Here is a 17,329-nt window from a genome sequence, read left to right on the forward strand (position 1 = left end):
AGATTAGTTATAACCCCCAAACATTATATATTTTCTGAAAGCAGAGACTGGAGATTAAAATGGTGGTAATTAGATACCTTACAGGCTAAGCCTTTAATTCCTATGTGCCTGCAAAACGTCAACAAACTTCAGTACCCAAAATATTCTATAGGCAATGCTTAAAAAGTTTTTACAGGATGATCAGTTAAAAACTAACAATGATTAATGATCCTAGAATTATTGCACTCACTCCAGCTTGTCCAGCAATATATGACATGCGTAGCACAATTATTGTTTTTATGCAGTCAACATTTGCGTTTGCATATGCATGTGCGTAAACGTCAGGTGGGGTTGGAACTGTAATTTTTTTATTTTTTAAATGTCCTTTTAAATTTTAACACATTTTACATAACTTTATTACTATCACATAAGGGACCAATAGCCTCCTATGTGATAGCATATAGCTTGTGACAGGTTCTCTTTAATGAGACATCAGGGGTCTATCAGGGGTCTATCAGGGGTCTCCTTCACCCCACTGAAGCTAATGGAGCACAGATCCTGCGCTATTTGCCATTTACGTGGCAGCGCACTTGCAGAGTGACAGCTCTGAAGCAGGAAGTGAAATAATACATGTCACTTCCCGGTTTACTAAGTGGAAGAAGGATCAGTGAATGTTCACTGCTATCTCTGCCCTGCCTGGCAACACCTGCCATGCCTGTCCCAGGCCTGTAGCTGGGGCAGGAGAGCCTGGTATTCATGGTAGGGGGAAGTCGCGCAGGGTGGGTGGTGATTAATGAAATTGCAAATTCTTTATAATTAACACATACAGTATATAACAATTTAAACAAGAAAATATAATAGAAATACTAAAAAATTTACAAGTTGCTAGTAGTAGTCATGTTTAATTGGACACCTTCTGTTAGGTTAAAGATGTTTTAAAGCTTGTCCAAGCAGATTTTTTCCACCTTTGATGAGTGTCAGGAATATACCCCAGCATTTATAGTTATGTGGGTGATTCCATGACCTTAATACAATTACCACTGGATGTGTTGAAGCGCATCTGGATTTTCCAAGAACATGATGAGAGATGTGAAAGTTTGTGAAACAACCCTATTCTAATTACACAATCCATTCCCTGTGCTAATTACATTACATATACATATTACATATAACGGACATGCTAGTCCAATGGGTGGGTATGTTGTTGACATTCATTAGAACATCTTCAACATTACAGTACAAGTCCAGCCTATGAGACCAACTATAACCATCTTTACAATAACCTTAAGGAATAATAATCTTCACAGACAACAATACAAATTACCGTATTTATCGGCGTATAAATCAGGGGAAAATCGTGGGTGCATGTTATACGCCGATCTCCCGCTGATTGTGAGCCTCTCGGCGGCTTTCGGCCGTTCTCAGCATTAGCTGCCGTCCAAAAGCTGCCGAGAATGGCTGAGAGTGGCCGAGAACCACCGAGAATGGCCGAGAGCTACCGAGCGCTGCCGAGATACACAAGACATCCAGCTCTGTACCTTGGTGGTGCCATTTTTAAACGGCAAGGCTGCAAATGACACTGACAAGGCTGCAATGAAAAGGCTGCAGATGGACACTGATAAGGCTGCAGATGGACACTGATAAGGCTGCATTGATGGGCATTTAAATGTAAGTTTTTTCCCATAAACTTCCCTCCTAAAAGTTTTTTTCCTTAAAATTCCCTCCTAAATTTGGGGTGCGTGTTATATGCCGACTGCGTGTTATACGCCGATAAATACCTCAAATGCCAAATGCATAGAATAAACAAACACACAGCAATATAAGCAAGTGGATACTTTATAAAATAACAGGAATAATAATAATTAAAAAAAATAATGACAAATAATTGAAAAGGCAATGGAGTTGATTCACTAAAGCCAAATAGACTGTTCACTTTGCTGGGGAAATTCCCCTTTGCTTAGTAAATACAGTGTAGTAGTGCTGTCTTCCATCATCCACTCTTGTGCAAGCAAGTATCAGTAAATCAACCACAATATCTATTATATTGAATATCTACGTATATAGAAGCAATATAATTTTGCTTTGAGCAAGCTGTCTTACAAGATGGCATTTGATCTAGTGGAATCTTTTGCATACTATAGCAGAACCTTTGAGCTTTATTCCAGTTCAAGGGGCATTGTATATCTTTTCATGAAAAATTGCTGAAAACAACTGTGTTACTGCAAGGTCATCACTGGTTAATTTTTCACAAGAACATTTTATTTGTCTGTTGCTTGGAAGCAGGTTACTAATACCTGTGAAAGTCTGGATGTTAGAAGAAAATAAGGTAGGTGCAGGATCCAAGGTTTTTTCTTGTTTTCTAACAATTCTTGGGTTACTGCGTAGTTCTTACATGGAAAATAATATAGTTATTGCAGTCAGTTTATTCACATATATGTGTTTTTAATATTTTCTGCACTGTAATACATAATAGAGTACTTGTAACTGTGTGCCCATTCTTGGAGCAATAAGAATGCAGAAATAGTTCACCATTCTGCTGTTTACATATAGAAATCAACGAAGAACGAAGTATTGTATACTACTATATATGTGATAGCTTAAAACAAATGATAATGGTAAATAGTGCAGTTTTTTTGTTGTTATTTATATAAGTTTTTTTTACAAATAAAAGATAAATACAGAATGAACCCCTTACAATACTTTAACATAACAGTAGCTGTTCACTAATCTGTACAGAGCCATGCAGAGCAAAGGGGGAAGGAAAGGAGATGAGTCCCTCTTCTGATTTATTCAGTTTTGGATGTAAATTGCGCTGTTCATTTCTGTCAACAGGATTTTTTTTTTAGCTAAGCAATGAAGATTAGCCTGGTAAACATGTGAAAATAAGCCTAGCTCCACTTATTGGCTAGAAAAATAAATATGCTAACTATTTTACTAAAACTTTTTTTTTTTTTTTATTCTTTAGTATTAAAAATCATTTTAAAATGACAAAAACAATATACATTCACTTTAATGAAGATAACAATAACTAAAATGTGTGTGTTGTCAAATGTGTGTGTGTTTTTTAAAGAAGCCAGTGTATAAGATTGACTAAGGCCCAGAGGGTAGCATTGCAGCTGGATTAGTGTGCATACAGGCTTTTTGTTCATCAGTGCCAGAGAATGGGTGAGAATTATGAGCTTTAAAGTTTGAAAGCTGAGGGCATGGGTTTTGGCGGTAATGCTTGACTCTCATTCTGGGGGTTATAGGTAGGGTACATCATTTTACAGGAGGGAACCATGGCTGTATTAGTTAGGCTAGTAAATTTCTATTATCCCCAGACCTCAGATGATGTATTTTAAGACGATACACGTCGGGACGCTCTGCTGAAGTAACTGTTTTATTTCTAATCACTTTTTTAATCTACTAAAATGTGAGTGTATTTCCTCGTTTTTTTTTATTGAATAAATTACTTCTGATTTAAATGGGATTATACTATATGCCTACTTCTTCTTCCTTTTCATAAATTTGTCCTGTTGGCGCAACTATCCATGTGGCTCTCTGTCTATTACCTATCCCATTGAGGTCCATTGTTGGAGTTGGTCTTCTGGTTGGAAGTCGAGTCCTCTGTGACAGTTTCCCCTGGGTGTGTGACCCTACAAGACTGATTGACCCATTGGGTGTACACTCATTTGGGTTAAATTGCTCCGGTAAAGCCCCATACACACTATCAGATTTTCTGCAGATTTTTGTCTTCAGATTTACCAAAACCATATAATATGAGGTCAAACCTTAGGAGTTTCAATTTGTATGTAATCAGGCAGGCCCTTGCACTATAAGTTTTTGGTATATCTGAAGGCCAACATCTGCAGAAAATCTGATGGTGTGTATGGGGCTTTACCAATCAGATTTTCTGCAGATTTTTGGCTGTATAGTTTTAGCTGTCAGTTTGAGTTTTGTGATATGTGATTGGCTACAGCTAATCACAAGGTATAGGTAGCCAGGTGTGATTGTTGTGGGCCAATCACAGATCACAACAGTAAGCCAGCTGTTCATGAATGGAAAGCTATTTATGACAGGTTACTTGCATTGTTATGTGATCACTATGATAAAGCATAGTGATCACATGATACCTGGTTACCGATTACCAGTAACTGTATTCTCTGTATCCTGTATCCTCTATGTCTGGTCGACACAGCAGTCACAGGAGGGGCATGCCGTGCACTTCTAACTCAAAGCAGACACAATGACGTGCATATACATCATTGTGCCTGCATGTGCTGCCCCACCACAGTGGTTAAAACCCATTTGAAGTCTGACACCTTTTTGCTTTCTGCCTCACACTCAAGTGCTCTATGCTGGCATAGTTGGAGAACAGCCACATCGCTCAGCAAAGATGCCTTTCACAGGTTTGTATTGTAGAGAAAGGGAGTAGGTTTGTAATGCCCTGTGCCGACGGTCGGAAATTCCAAAGTGTGTGCTCTATCGTACCTTTTCCGTCTTAAATTCAGACGGAAAAAATTTGAGAGCAGGATCTAAAAGGCAGGAGCTAAAATTTTCTGATCAGACTTTTTCCAATCATTTGTGGAGAATTCCGACGGACAAAGTGCCACGCATGCTCAGATTAAATTACGAGACCAAAGCTATTGGTTACTAGTCTCTACGTAGTCCCGTCGTACGCAATGAACGTCACCTTGTTCCGAACGATCGTATTTTCTGACAACTTTGTCCGACCATGTGTATGCAACACAAGTTTCGGACAAAATCCGTCTGAAAAAATCTGATGGATTTTGTGGTTGGGATGTCCGACCTTGTATACAAGGCAGTAGACTAATTCTGCTACTGACGGCTGATTACTGAGAGCACTGGCTCTAATTTTAGTGTCTGTTGGACTGCACAGTCATATTTATTTGAAATATTTACCTATTTAATTTACCATTGCAGGTTTACTAGAATTGCCATTATGTGCAGATCAAGGGACAAGTTATGATTTGCACATAATCACTCATTTTTGAATGAAGGTGGCAGCTTCTTGGATTTTTATGATTCTCTACAGGCTTCAAACCCCTAATCTTCTCCCTGCCCAACCAGGTACCCCCTATGTGTATTCTCAGAAATTATCCAGCAAACCTTGCAAAAATGTTGTAAAATAGAAGATGTCAGAGAAATTAGTTGGCAGCATGTCTAGTGAGCATAAGACCATAACTCCTTTAGGCAGCAAATCATATTTGTAGCTTTCACAGTTGTTGCTCTTTTGTATTCTTTATGCAAACAGAAAAAAAGTTGCTGCAGAGAATATTCTGCTTCTTTATGGTGGGTGTGCCCACTGCCCAGGCACCCACCTTTGCTAACTGCCTGGTTACTGTAAGGAGAGGCAGGACTCAGTGGCGACTTGGACTTCCCAGACATTATGGGGAACCCGTCTTCCACTTCCACCTCAAAATGATCCAGTTAAAGAACTATACATTTGGAGCATTGTTTTGCGCATCACCAGTCAGAAATAATAACGGTCAACAAATGACTGTTGAGTCATTCCTTTTTATGTCTCAACAGTTGTCAAATAAAGGGACTCTCTTGTTAGATAACTGATGGAAAATAATTGATATCTGCACATACAGAATTCACCACCTAAATTGCCTCTTTGTATACCTTGAAGTACCCCAAGGATTTACATGCTCCGCATGTAGAACAATCTGCTTTAAAATATAATTTTCTAATGATCTCTAAACATAAGTAAAACTATACACTTGCTGAAAATACTATACTATACTCTAGAAAAGAGTGTATTATTTTAAACATAATCATTTTCTTCAAGTAGGATTTTTTTTCCCCAAAGATATTTATGATATTAATACAATTATGTTGTGTGCAGAAAATGGTGAAGAGAGTTGCTGTGATTGGTGCAGGAGCCAGTGGATTGACAGCTATTAAGTGTTGTCTTGATGAGGGACTGGAGCCCACATGCTTTGAAAAAACTGATGATATTGGAGGACTCTGGAGATACAAGGTGAGTGTAAAACCAATTTTACCAGTAAGGATGAGGATTGCTCTTAATCATCCCTAGTGCCCAAGGGAGGTATCTAGCAGAGAGAGGGATTTTTATAGGCCACCTTCCTGCCTCCCATGGGTGAGTAGGTTAAAATCCCTCTTCCTAATCAGCATTTTTTTGCAACTTTGGACACTAAAGCCTCGTACACACGGTACGATTGTTGGACAATGGAGCGTCTCTGATTTTTGTTAAAAGGGCATGCCAGGATCTTGTCTTGCATACTAACGTTACACAAATTGTCGTGCCACAAACACAAACATAGTGACATACTACGAGTAATTTCAGCTCTTGAGCGCCACCCTTTGGGCCCCTTCAGCTAATTTCATGTTTGGGGAGCACTGATTCTGAGCATGCATGTTTTTACTTTCGATTTTGTGTGAATGAGTTGTGTACTGACCATCTGAAAATCTAACGTAGAGCTGTCATTTGACAAAAATTTATTAGCCTGTCATTCAACATTTGTTGGCCGAAAAATGGGAAAACAATTGTTGAAAGGAGCGTACTAATGGTAAGAACTTCGGACAACAGCCTGTCAAATGACTCCCCTTCTGATTTTCGGCCCGTGTTGTACAAGGCTTAAGCCTATTCACGCTATGTCAGATACAAAAGTTCATAAAACAAAGCACACTCAATTGTAAAAAACAGTAAAATAATTGAAATGTCTTTGGTGGGTCTCTCTTTATCTGTGCTGGCTGGGATCTATAAAAAATGAATCTAATACATTTCTTGCCATAGGATGAGCCTGAAGATGGCAGGGCCAGCATCTATAAATCTGTCGTTATTAACACTTCTAAGGAGATGATGTGCTTTAGTGATTTTCCAGCACCAGAGGATTTCCCCAACTACATGCATAACTCCAGAATTATGGAATATTTCCGAATGTATGCTGAGAAATTCAATCTTCTGAAATACATCCAAAATAAGGTACCTTAATTACTTTATCATACAACATAACACAGTAAGAAAAATGTGTAATTATGGTCCTCTAAATTGTGAGTTTATTGTTTTCAGACAGAGAGCAAATATGTGATTCCTGGCTCTAGAATTAGTTACTTTTCCAAGCAGGATTTCATATGTTCAATCTTTGCATATAGCTTTGTTATTTTTGTTTTTTACCTGCCCGCTGCTAGATATTTACCTGTATGTCTTGCAGAATACACCTACTCATGTAGTATTTTTTACACATTTTCTCCATAATAATGAGGGGCAAAGTGTCCTTATTCTTCAAAGCTGTACATTTTTCCTGAAATAAATAATATTTAAACTAAAATGGTAAAGGACTTTCCTGACCTGTTCCTCCAGCATCCACCCTCCCATGCTAGTCACATATCCATAAGCCAAGGCATTTAGAAACATGCACTGCTAATGAGGAACGCAAACTGGTTGATCCTTCTCCATAGATCATTGGGCTGGCTTACTATAGGATATCCAAGCACGTGCAGATTAAATAACTAAATTTGCATTTCATAATGATTGGATAGTTGTAGTGAAGATTCAGACAATTTATTGCATGAACATTCTCAATCTCCATGTGTCCAACTGCCAAAGCTTTTCACAAGTGGTATTTGACACAACACCTAGTAACATTTAGCACCAATATTTTCAGCACCCTTAAGGTAAGACTGAGATTTTTGTTGTTTCAGTAAATGTGAACACAATCACTAATATACCATATAATCCTTTTACATGGCAATGTAATTTCAAAAATCATTAATCATTTAATCATTTCAAATCTACAGCTTTCATTGAAGTAGAATGTGGCAATCCTTCCATGAGTCCTTGTTGAGGCCCATCTTGACATAGGGGGACCTCTGTCTCCCTCTGTCTCCCAATGCATGCCTGCGTTGTCACCCTGTAACATGGAGACATTAAAGGGGAGGGCCACCCTGAAAAACAAAAAAATGTTAAAAATTACAAAAAATCTAAAAAAAAAAAAATGAAAAATTTTTTTTTTTTTTACTTACCAGAAATGCCTGTTGCTAGGCACTTTCTCCTAATCTTCCTCTTCCTCCTCCGCGGAGATCTTCTGTCTTCTGTCTTCGTCGCGGCGTCTTCTGGGTAATGAGTCGCGCTGTGTTCTGGGAACTGTGTGTTCCAGAACACAGCGCGTCCCATTCAGAAAATGCTGCGGGACTCGCGCATGCACAGTAGCTGCGGGACTCGCGCATGCGCAGTAGGAAACGGGCAGTGAAGCCATAAGGCTCCGCTGCCTGTTTCCCTTACAAGGGATGGCGGAGCCGGGACCCGAGAGCCGAGGGACGGGTCGGCCTCGGGCGGCCGACATCGCGGGCGCCCTGGACAGGTGAGTGTGTTTATTAAGTCAGCAGCTGCAGTGTTTGCAGCTGCTGACTTTTTTATTTTTTTTATAACCGCCCTCCACTTTAAGTAGGCATGATCTCCTAATGGCATGCTCAGGAACCCCACCCTGATCAGGGACATGCAGCTACTATTGAAATTAGTGTACAGAGCTAGGAATTGGTTGTAAAAACCTTGGTAGAGATCAGTAGAGCTGAAATGCAAACAAGGATTTCTGAAAGAAAAAAACACATGGCAGTTGTTTTATTTACTAAAACTTGAGAGTGCAACTTTTGTTGCAGCTGTGCATAGTAGCCAATCTACTTCTAACTTCAGTTTGTTCAATTAAGCTTTGACAGAAAACCTGTAAGCTGGTTTCTATGCAGAGCTGTGCCAAATTTTGTACTCTCCAGCTTTAGTAAATCATCCCCCCATAAATCAGGCTCACTTCTGCATAGAAACCAATGAGCTTCCAGGTTTTATTACCAACACTTAATTGAACAAGCTGGGGTTAGAAACTCATTGGTTTCTGTGCAGAAATTAACCTGATTGTGCGCTTTCCAGCTTTAGTAAATAAACCCCATTATGTACTTAAAAGTGGGGTATGCCTGTACTATATTATCCAGTTAGGGCTTAGATATTTTGTAAGACAAAACCTAGTGGTTATCCTAGGGGTTTAAATAATGCCCAACTCCAAGTTGTACAAAAAGTACAAAATTTATTCCCTAGCATCTCTTGTAAGAGGGTCACGTTTACCGTAATTATGTGTTTAGTTTAATACATATGACTGTTTGGATTTTTCTGCTTTTTTTTCATTATTTCTCCATGTTGGCCAGCAAAACTTCTTCCTCCTTTCCTTCCTTGCTTCTGTCTTTTTTCTGGATGATTATTAATATTATGCTCTTAACATTCCAAATATTTAAATTTCTGATTCTAGCACTGAAAGAGTTAGCCTGTGCTCATGTGTCTGCCAATTAAGCAGTGGAAGACTGGATTAAAGTTTATCATTTCTTTTAGTATTCAGCTTGGCCTCTGTGGAGCAAACCACAGAAAGAGGGAGAGAAAGCACCACTGTCTAAAGCCTCGTACACACAATCGGATTTTCGGACGGGAATTGTGTGATGACAGGCTGTTGGCGGAAAATCTGACCGTTTGTACGCTCCATCAGACAATTGTTGTTGGATTTTCTGCGGACAAATGTTGGATGGCAGGCTCATACATTTTCTGAGGACAAATGTATGTTGTCTTATTTTCCGATCGTGTGTACACAAGTCCGCCAGACAAAAGTCCAAAGTAAAAAACGCATTCTCGGAAGCAAGTGTAGCGACGGTACTCCTGATGAGTATGCGCTATGTATGAAAATTTAGTTTTTGCCCAAAACTGTAGTTGAGTTTTGGGGGTAATTGTGTCAAATTATGCTTTGGCATCAGTTTGGCTGGGGTGTGGATCCATCCATTTCCAAGCCTCAGGACTGGCTAGTCCAAGGCACAGTAACTGGAAGGAAGATTCTAAGGTGTTCCGGTGCCGTCTCTGGTTTGGAGAGGCCCAGCAACTCTACATACAACCAGGGGAGGACTCTTCAGTAAGAGGGCCACACAAGAGGCTGGCTGCTCGGTCAGAGCCTGGAAGCTGAGCTGTTAAGGACACTAATTGAATCCACATTTCTTATGGTATCGCCAGACCAGCTGAAAGATACTGGTACAGTAAGAAAGTTTCTACCTCTATCCTTCCGTTTGCAACTAAGTTCCTGTGATTATCGATGTTTTCATCCAAGTCTGTGGCAGAGACTTTGCTAAGCTAAAATTATCCATAAACAAGTATCCATAAACAAGGATTTATCCAACAGTTAAAGAATCCAGTTGCGAGTGGCTTTTCCCTGGATTATGTACAGAGAGACTTTTATTGAAGTCAGCAGTTCCAAAGTACCTGAGCTATACTTCATCCTTATACCCTCTATTCCCAACTGAGAGACTGAGTTTTGTTCAACTGTTTTATGCAAATAAGAACCCTAAAAGGAATGCAAGTGTTGGTCATCAACCCTGGGAACACCTAGACAAGAACGACGAGTTACGAGCTGGAGGAGGTAATCGATAAGCCCAGAAAATGTCAGACGCTCCTTCGGGGGTCAGTGCTACACAAGGATGAGCCAGAAGCAGTCGGTCTTGTAAACTAGCGTTCGTAATGGAGAGTTAACATTCGTGATGAGGCAAATTATGAAATCTTGAAATGCAGCGCACATTATCTTCTTCTTTAATGGGATAATAATGAAGCTGCTTTGCTGGTGATACTGATGGAGTTATTACAAACAAATTTTCAAAGCCTTTTTTTTGTAGTGATATCAAGAATAATATTATTATGCTTGCTATTTTTTATTTTTTTTGGTGCAAGTTACTACAACACCATTATATTGTAGTTTTTTAACCACTACAATACAGGGCACTTTCACCCCCTTCCTTCCCAGCCCAATTTTCAGCTTTTATCGCTCTAGCGCTTTCAGTGACAATTGCACGGTCATGCTACACTGTACCCAAATGAAATGGTTATCATTTTGTTTGCACAAATAGAGCTTTATTTTGGTGTTATTTATTCACGACTCCGTTTTTTATTTTTTGCGATATATAAGCGCAAAAAAAGCGGAAATTTGGAAAAAAAACGATATTTTCTTTTTTCTATTTGAAAAGAAATCCAATAAAATCAAGTTTTGTCATAAATTTAAGCCAAAATGTATTCTGCTACATGTTTTTGGTAAAAAAAATTCCGTTACGTGTATAATAATTGGTTTGTGTGATCAGGGACATATGTACGCAAATGATCATGCACATATGTGTGCAGATAATCATTGGGACATGTGATTTTAGTGGGACATATGTGGGGGACATGTTTTTATTATTGGGGACATGTGTTTTTATTATTTGGGGACATGTATGTTTTGGGGACATGTGTGTTTTGGGGACATATGTGGGGACTGTGTTTGTACTGTGTGGTGTGTTGTGTGTTGACACTAGACTGATGATCAGTGAGTAAAAAGCTGTAAAAAACAGCTCATACTCACTGATCATAAGCCGGCTGCAGCGTTATGCTCTCCTCTCCTCAGCGATGACTTCCGTGTGAGGAGAGGAGAACCGATTGCCTAGCAACCGGCTGTTTGTTTACATCACATGACGGCCGTGATTGGACACGGCCGTCATGTGATCAGGAGGGCCAATCACAGAGCCCTCCTGCTGATCTGAGATGTGCCGTGTCCGGGTGACACGAGCACATCGGGATCGCGCCGCTGCGCTGGCACGCGCGCGTGCGATCCCGCTACTTCTGAAGGACGTTCCTGAACGTCCTATCAGGAGTAGACGGCTCCCACCCGGCCGTATATATGCATTGGCCGGGTGGGAAGTGGTTAAGATCAAAGCTACAACTATGATGGTGTCCCTTGTTAATTTTACATTGCATTTTCTTTAAATTTAACTGCCTACTCCCAAACTGTCCTTTGAAGTAAAACACATAGCCAAGTATTATTCACCAAAATTTTTATATTGTGCATTAAAAAAAGAAAACAAATGAAATTAGACATGCTATCTGCCAATAGAACTTAAACCCAAAAATATAGAAAATATAGAAAATATAATAAATCAAATCATTATTATTGAACCAAAAAAATAAAATAAAAGCCTCATGCATGTGTCCCCCCCCCCCCCATATAGGGGGTCAATAATGCCAAGAGTTGGTGAAAGCAGGGGTCCGTCATCCAGAGATAATTTCGAAAATCATCCGGATTATTCTCCTGGAGCTCCCGCAGCAAAGGCATATGACATAATTGGTCACGATTAATAAAGCAACCAATTTTTGGTCCAAGAAATCCTCCTCCTCCTGTTCCTGGACTGGACTTGGGTCAAAGCAATAACTACAAGGCCAATATGCACTCACATAAAAGTAAATAGGCACAACATTTCTATGGGTCATTTTAATTCATTCTTTTTATACATATTCCTTTTAATTCATTACTCTCTTCCACTTGTGACTAGATATTTACTTTAAACTGCCCGGTATGATAGGGATGGCTGCAGCTATTGTGATGTTTCCGATTACTAGGCAGGCTTGATAAAGGGGACCTGAAATGTGTTGCCACGCCCACCTATGTGTGATATCATTATGACCACTCTGCCAGCCAAGACTCGCTTCTTTGCAGTCCACTGCACCCACCCTCTGCACATTATCAACTGGCTCTTCCTGGTTCCTGGTTACCCAACACTGCTACCTGTGAAGCCATCCACTGGAGGAGCTTACAATTATATCATTCACCTTTTATTTTGCCACCTGGTGGGACAGAAGCCTTGTATTAATGCAGTTTTTCTATCAACTACCAGTTTTCGATAAATACTACATAGAGTGGTGTGCTCTTTCTTTTTTTGTTCAGTTTTTCTCTCATTCATGTCCGTTGGAGAGACTGCCACCTGCTGTAAACCACACAGATTAGCCTGTTAATCCTGTGCCTACTTATTTTTATGTGAGCACATTACCTTATGGCTTCACCTCTTTACATTTTTCACATATGCTACAGCTAGACAGTGGCACTTCTTTCTACTTTGTTCCATGGGGTTAGTGTTAGATTATAGAGAGATGTAGCATAAGGGTTAGTGAGAAATAGAGTTTCCCCCTCATCCCTTTAAACCCGAGCACATATTGATTACACAGGTTCTGTGGCTGATTAAGGTGGTAATTAAACTCACTTGGTGCCTTATCTGCACTAAATTAGTCTCAGAACCTGTGTAATTCATATGTGTTTGGGTTTAAAGGCATGAGGTGGCAACCCTAGTGTGAAAGTCGGGTTACAATAAGGGTCAGTATGAGGGTTAGTGTGACAGGATACATGGAGGGTCGGAGTGAGGGTGGTCTTGGTTGCTACTACTAAGAGTCTGGCAAAACATACTAGTCTATTACATTTATAGTCCTGCCGGGACTGGTAATGCTGGATCACTAGACTTGCATATGTTTAGAAGATTTGTATCATTACTGGTGGCATTTGTAGTTTTTCCTCATTGGTGAGTACATACAGTATGTACTGTAACTTAAAAGATCCATGAAGAATGTCTATTTATTTCCCATCAAAAAGATTTAGTGGTTTCCGCATACATATTCATGTGTTTATAAAAGTTTGTGATGACTATATATTGTGTTACTTTAGGTATCTGCCTTTAACATTATGATTTTGTGAATATTGTCTTAGCTGTATGTAAACAAAAATAACCCCTAATATTAAAATGCTGACGATGATACACAATTATGTTGCTGTTAATCATTTTCCTTGCAAGTATCAAGCAGTGCACCTCTTGTATCTATTTTTTGACAGCTGTCCAAAAAAGAAAAAAAAAATTCTACGCACATTCAAAATGTAAAAATTTAGCCACAGATATGTTGTTTAATATATATATATATATATATATATATATATATATATATATATATATATATATATATATATAAAATCAATTCCATATTTTAGACTGCTGTGTGTAGCATAAAGAAAACCCAAGATTTCCCCACCACTGGCCAGTGGATTGTTACCACTGAAAGGGAAGGCAAACAAGACACAACTATCTTTGATGCTGTGCTCATCTGTACTGGGCATCATTCATTTCCAAACCTACCACTTTCTTCCTTTCCAGGTAAGTGATCTGCTAATACCTTAAATGTTTAAATGCATCTAGCTATTTTTTGACACTATGAGTTGATTACATTTATGGTCCCTTGGTTTTAAATATTTTTTCCCTTGCCCTATCTAACCAAAAGGTTACAAGTTTTTGACTGATCAGATTATTAAACAAAATTGCTAAATGGCTCTGTACATAATTGGCATACTGTGGCAGGAGTTTGCCTTCCTAATGTTACTGAACTAATGCATGCGATCAAACTATGAGCACTGGATTTCACTGGAGGTTGAATGTGACAGTTTCACTGGAGTTGCAGAAAGGATATACATTGGCTATTTTCAGGGATTTATTTACACATTATGCTTCCCAGGCAGACTTGGATGATAAAACAGTATTTTAAATTTTACATTACTCCCCCCACCCAAGTCATATGATTATTTTTGTGAAAATTGTGAAAAAAGATAAGCAAATTGCTGCATACATACATACATACAGGGTAATTCCACTTTCATGGGAAAAAAAGCAAATAAAAAATAATACGATTGCTACACAGGCAATATTGTGATTGAATGGTATTAAAAATTACCATTCCATTTCAATCTGTAGCGCTGTCATTTTCTGTAAAATTCAATGAAATATGGCAACTTGGAAGCATTTTATACAACATTGGTGTACGGCACACCCAATTTCCTACTTGTGTGATTTTCCCAGAAGTCTGCACAAAGATACAAATCAGATTTTAGGCATCCTCTTCAAAACTGGTATTTTTGGTGAGATACTGCCAAAAGTGCTATTCTCTTCTTCTAAAGGGATGCAGAACCTGCAACTTTCCATATTGGAACACTGCATGTGCATCAGCTGAATAATAACAAAAAGTCACTACCATTCAGATTCACCTTGCTCATTGATTTAAAAAAACAAACAGCTTTTTCTTCAGAGGAGAATCTCTAGAGCTTTGCAACAAAGTTTGTTAAAATCCCAACTATGTACATTGATCACCCAGAGGGTATTGTTTTTTTTGTTTGTTTTTCTCAACAAAAGTGGAGTTGCTATTGAATATTTAATGGTCAATATAGCAACAGTTTGACACCCTTATTGAACAAGCAAAGAAAGATAAAAGGAACTGCGCCAATAGCACTAAATAAAAATTAACTATATATATATAACTATGCAGAGAACATATGGCATAGGTGTCTATTGCCAAAAGTGGTCACTAAACATGCGTATAGTGTTCACAGAAGGATATATGCATCAATAATGTATGAAAAATAGGGACCATACATAAAATTAACATGAACATAAAAATTGTTATAAATTAAAGTCCATTAAGATGTTCCGATATTCCAAGCGATCAGCATATCACCACCGTGATCACACACACACTCCGAAATTCTGTGCCCGTCACCAGATAAGTAATGCGCTTACCAGATGAATGAACAATTATAGCCTTAATGGTATTTAATTCGAAGCAGAGAGATTAGGGCTTAAAATCGAGGCTCCTGCATCCAGATAACCCCCAATGTAGGTAAATGGCCAAATCCCAATCTTTGGAGCTGGCCTGGGTGGTGGACACCTGGCGGCAAAGGAAAAGGTGAAATTCAGCTTGTTGCCTCCACAATGCGGAAAAGTGAGAATGACTCATTCTGGCGCAGTTCCTTTTATCTTTCTTTGCATTTGTGTGTTTGTATCCCACTTCGAGCTGCTGCCTATTTTTTATGTTTAGTATAATTTTTAATTTATAGTTTTTTGTTTATTTACATCCAAGCGCAGTTTACACATTTTTCTATATTGAACAAGCAAACCTGCTCCTGGCTATGATGTTATACATGCTAGAAAATGTGAGCCAGATTATGAACAGGTTTTAGTGTTCGTGTTTTTATTTTTCTTAAGCCCCATACACACTATCAGATTTTCTGCAGATTTTTGTCAGATTTACCAAAAATATGTAGTGCAAGGGCCTGCCTGATTGCATACAAATATTATATGGTTTTGGTAAATCTGAAGACAAAAATCAGCAGATAATCTGACAGTGTGTATGGGGCTTTAGAGTGAACACACTGTTCAGCATTGATCTGATTTTGGACAGGGATAAAGCAGGCTAAAACTTACAATACAGGGTTAGACTTTCATTTGAACATTCTTTTGGAAATTATGAAAAATAATTTTTCATAATATTCTTGCCATCACTGAGTCAAAGGATTTAGTTTTATTACGAACAATGCTTCTCAAATAAAATCACATTCACAGTTCGAATTTTGTTTATTTGGAAAAAAAATTCCACCCTGGTTCTTCAAATTTTTTCATCAAGGAACTCAAATAAATTTGAACAAACTTCTACTGGCATATGGTCAGCTTAAGTGTAGCCGTTCAAATAATAGGTAAATTGGGGCTAAGCATAAATACTTAAGGGGGCTGAGTGTGGGCAGGGGAGAAGGGAAGCAGAATGAAAACTGATTATCAATGTGAGTAGCAGGGAGAGAGGAGTGACAGCGTATGTAAAACTCCTGCATATTTATGGAATATTAGGCAGAGCATTTCATATCTCCCTAGCAGTCTGTATACACCATGGCAGGCAGCGCACAGTGGTGACAGTTTTATAATAATTTATTCATTTAATTCCTAACCTTTTATTACTATATGTTGGTTGTCATCCTATTCGCCATGCTTTCTTGCCATTTTTGTTTATTTCTTCAACAATGTGCTGTTTCATTGTTGGCTTTTTTGTGTCAATGGAGTTAGAGTTGTTTGCTTATTGCTGGTTGTTGCTAATCCTTACCAAAATCCAAGTAGGTTTTCAGAATATTGGTAGACTGCAATAGTTCCTGTGAAAAAAAAGACATCCAAGAGGTGCTGGGGCTTTTTAAGTCTTTCATAAGTTTATACAAAGTAGTGAGAGGGCAAAAACAATTGAAGAGCCCACTGTCTCAGGTTAGGCTGCTCAACAGACAGGGGTACCTCCAGTGGGTACCCCAGCAGGTTACCAGAAATGTGCATACATGGAAGGATCAATGAAAAAATATATGGACATTTATGTGAGAACTGTAGTGACCAGCAGATAAGTACAACCACAATACTGAGAGGAGAATGTCTATCTGTGCAGGAAAGCCAATTGTTGGATTAAAGAAATTACTCGCCAGCATCCATGTATGCAAAGATGTGGGTATTTTTGGATGCACACCCATGCATATGTTTGTTGTTCATGATGTTTGATGATTGTTAGACTTATGATTTTATCAATCACAAGGGGGCGTGGCTATTTGGCAACTATTCTTTGACACACTAAGGAGCACAGCTGAGGCGGAGAGAGGAGGAGACACAGGAGAGAGGACTGGATGGAATTGTTTGGCGCTGATTTTAACTTGATGTTCTGCTGTCAGGTACCATA

General features: G+C 38.8%; 1 protein-coding gene across 3 annotated transcripts in view; it reads left to right on the forward strand.

Moving 5' to 3' along the window:
- Positions 1–17,329, forward strand: part of LOC143928044 (flavin-containing monooxygenase 5-like) — an 89,232-nt gene that overhangs the window by 26,719 nt on the left and 45,184 nt on the right. Inside the window, exons 1-4 of one of the 3 annotated variants that reach the window (XM_077452640.1) lie at positions 2,175–2,305; positions 5,831–5,965; positions 6,743–6,931; positions 13,797–13,959. In XM_077452640.1, coding sequence (XP_077308766.1) covers positions 2,288–2,305; positions 5,831–5,965; positions 6,743–6,931; positions 13,797–13,959 — 505 coding nt within the window. In that variant the 5' untranslated portion in view covers positions 2,175–2,287. Of the gene's footprint in view, positions 1–2,174; positions 2,306–4,902; positions 5,050–5,830; positions 5,966–6,742; positions 6,932–13,796; positions 13,960–17,329 lie in introns of those variants that run through there. The other 2 variants (XM_077452641.1, XM_077452642.1) reach the window with 2 other exon arrangements.

Source organism: Lithobates pipiens, unplaced genomic scaffold, assembly GCF_037356315.1.
Source record: "Lithobates pipiens isolate NorthernLeopardFrog02 unplaced genomic scaffold, aLitPip1_a1.2 Scaffold_23, whole genome shotgun sequence".
NCBI classification, from domain to species: domain Eukaryota; kingdom Metazoa; phylum Chordata; class Amphibia; order Anura; family Ranidae; genus Lithobates; species Lithobates pipiens.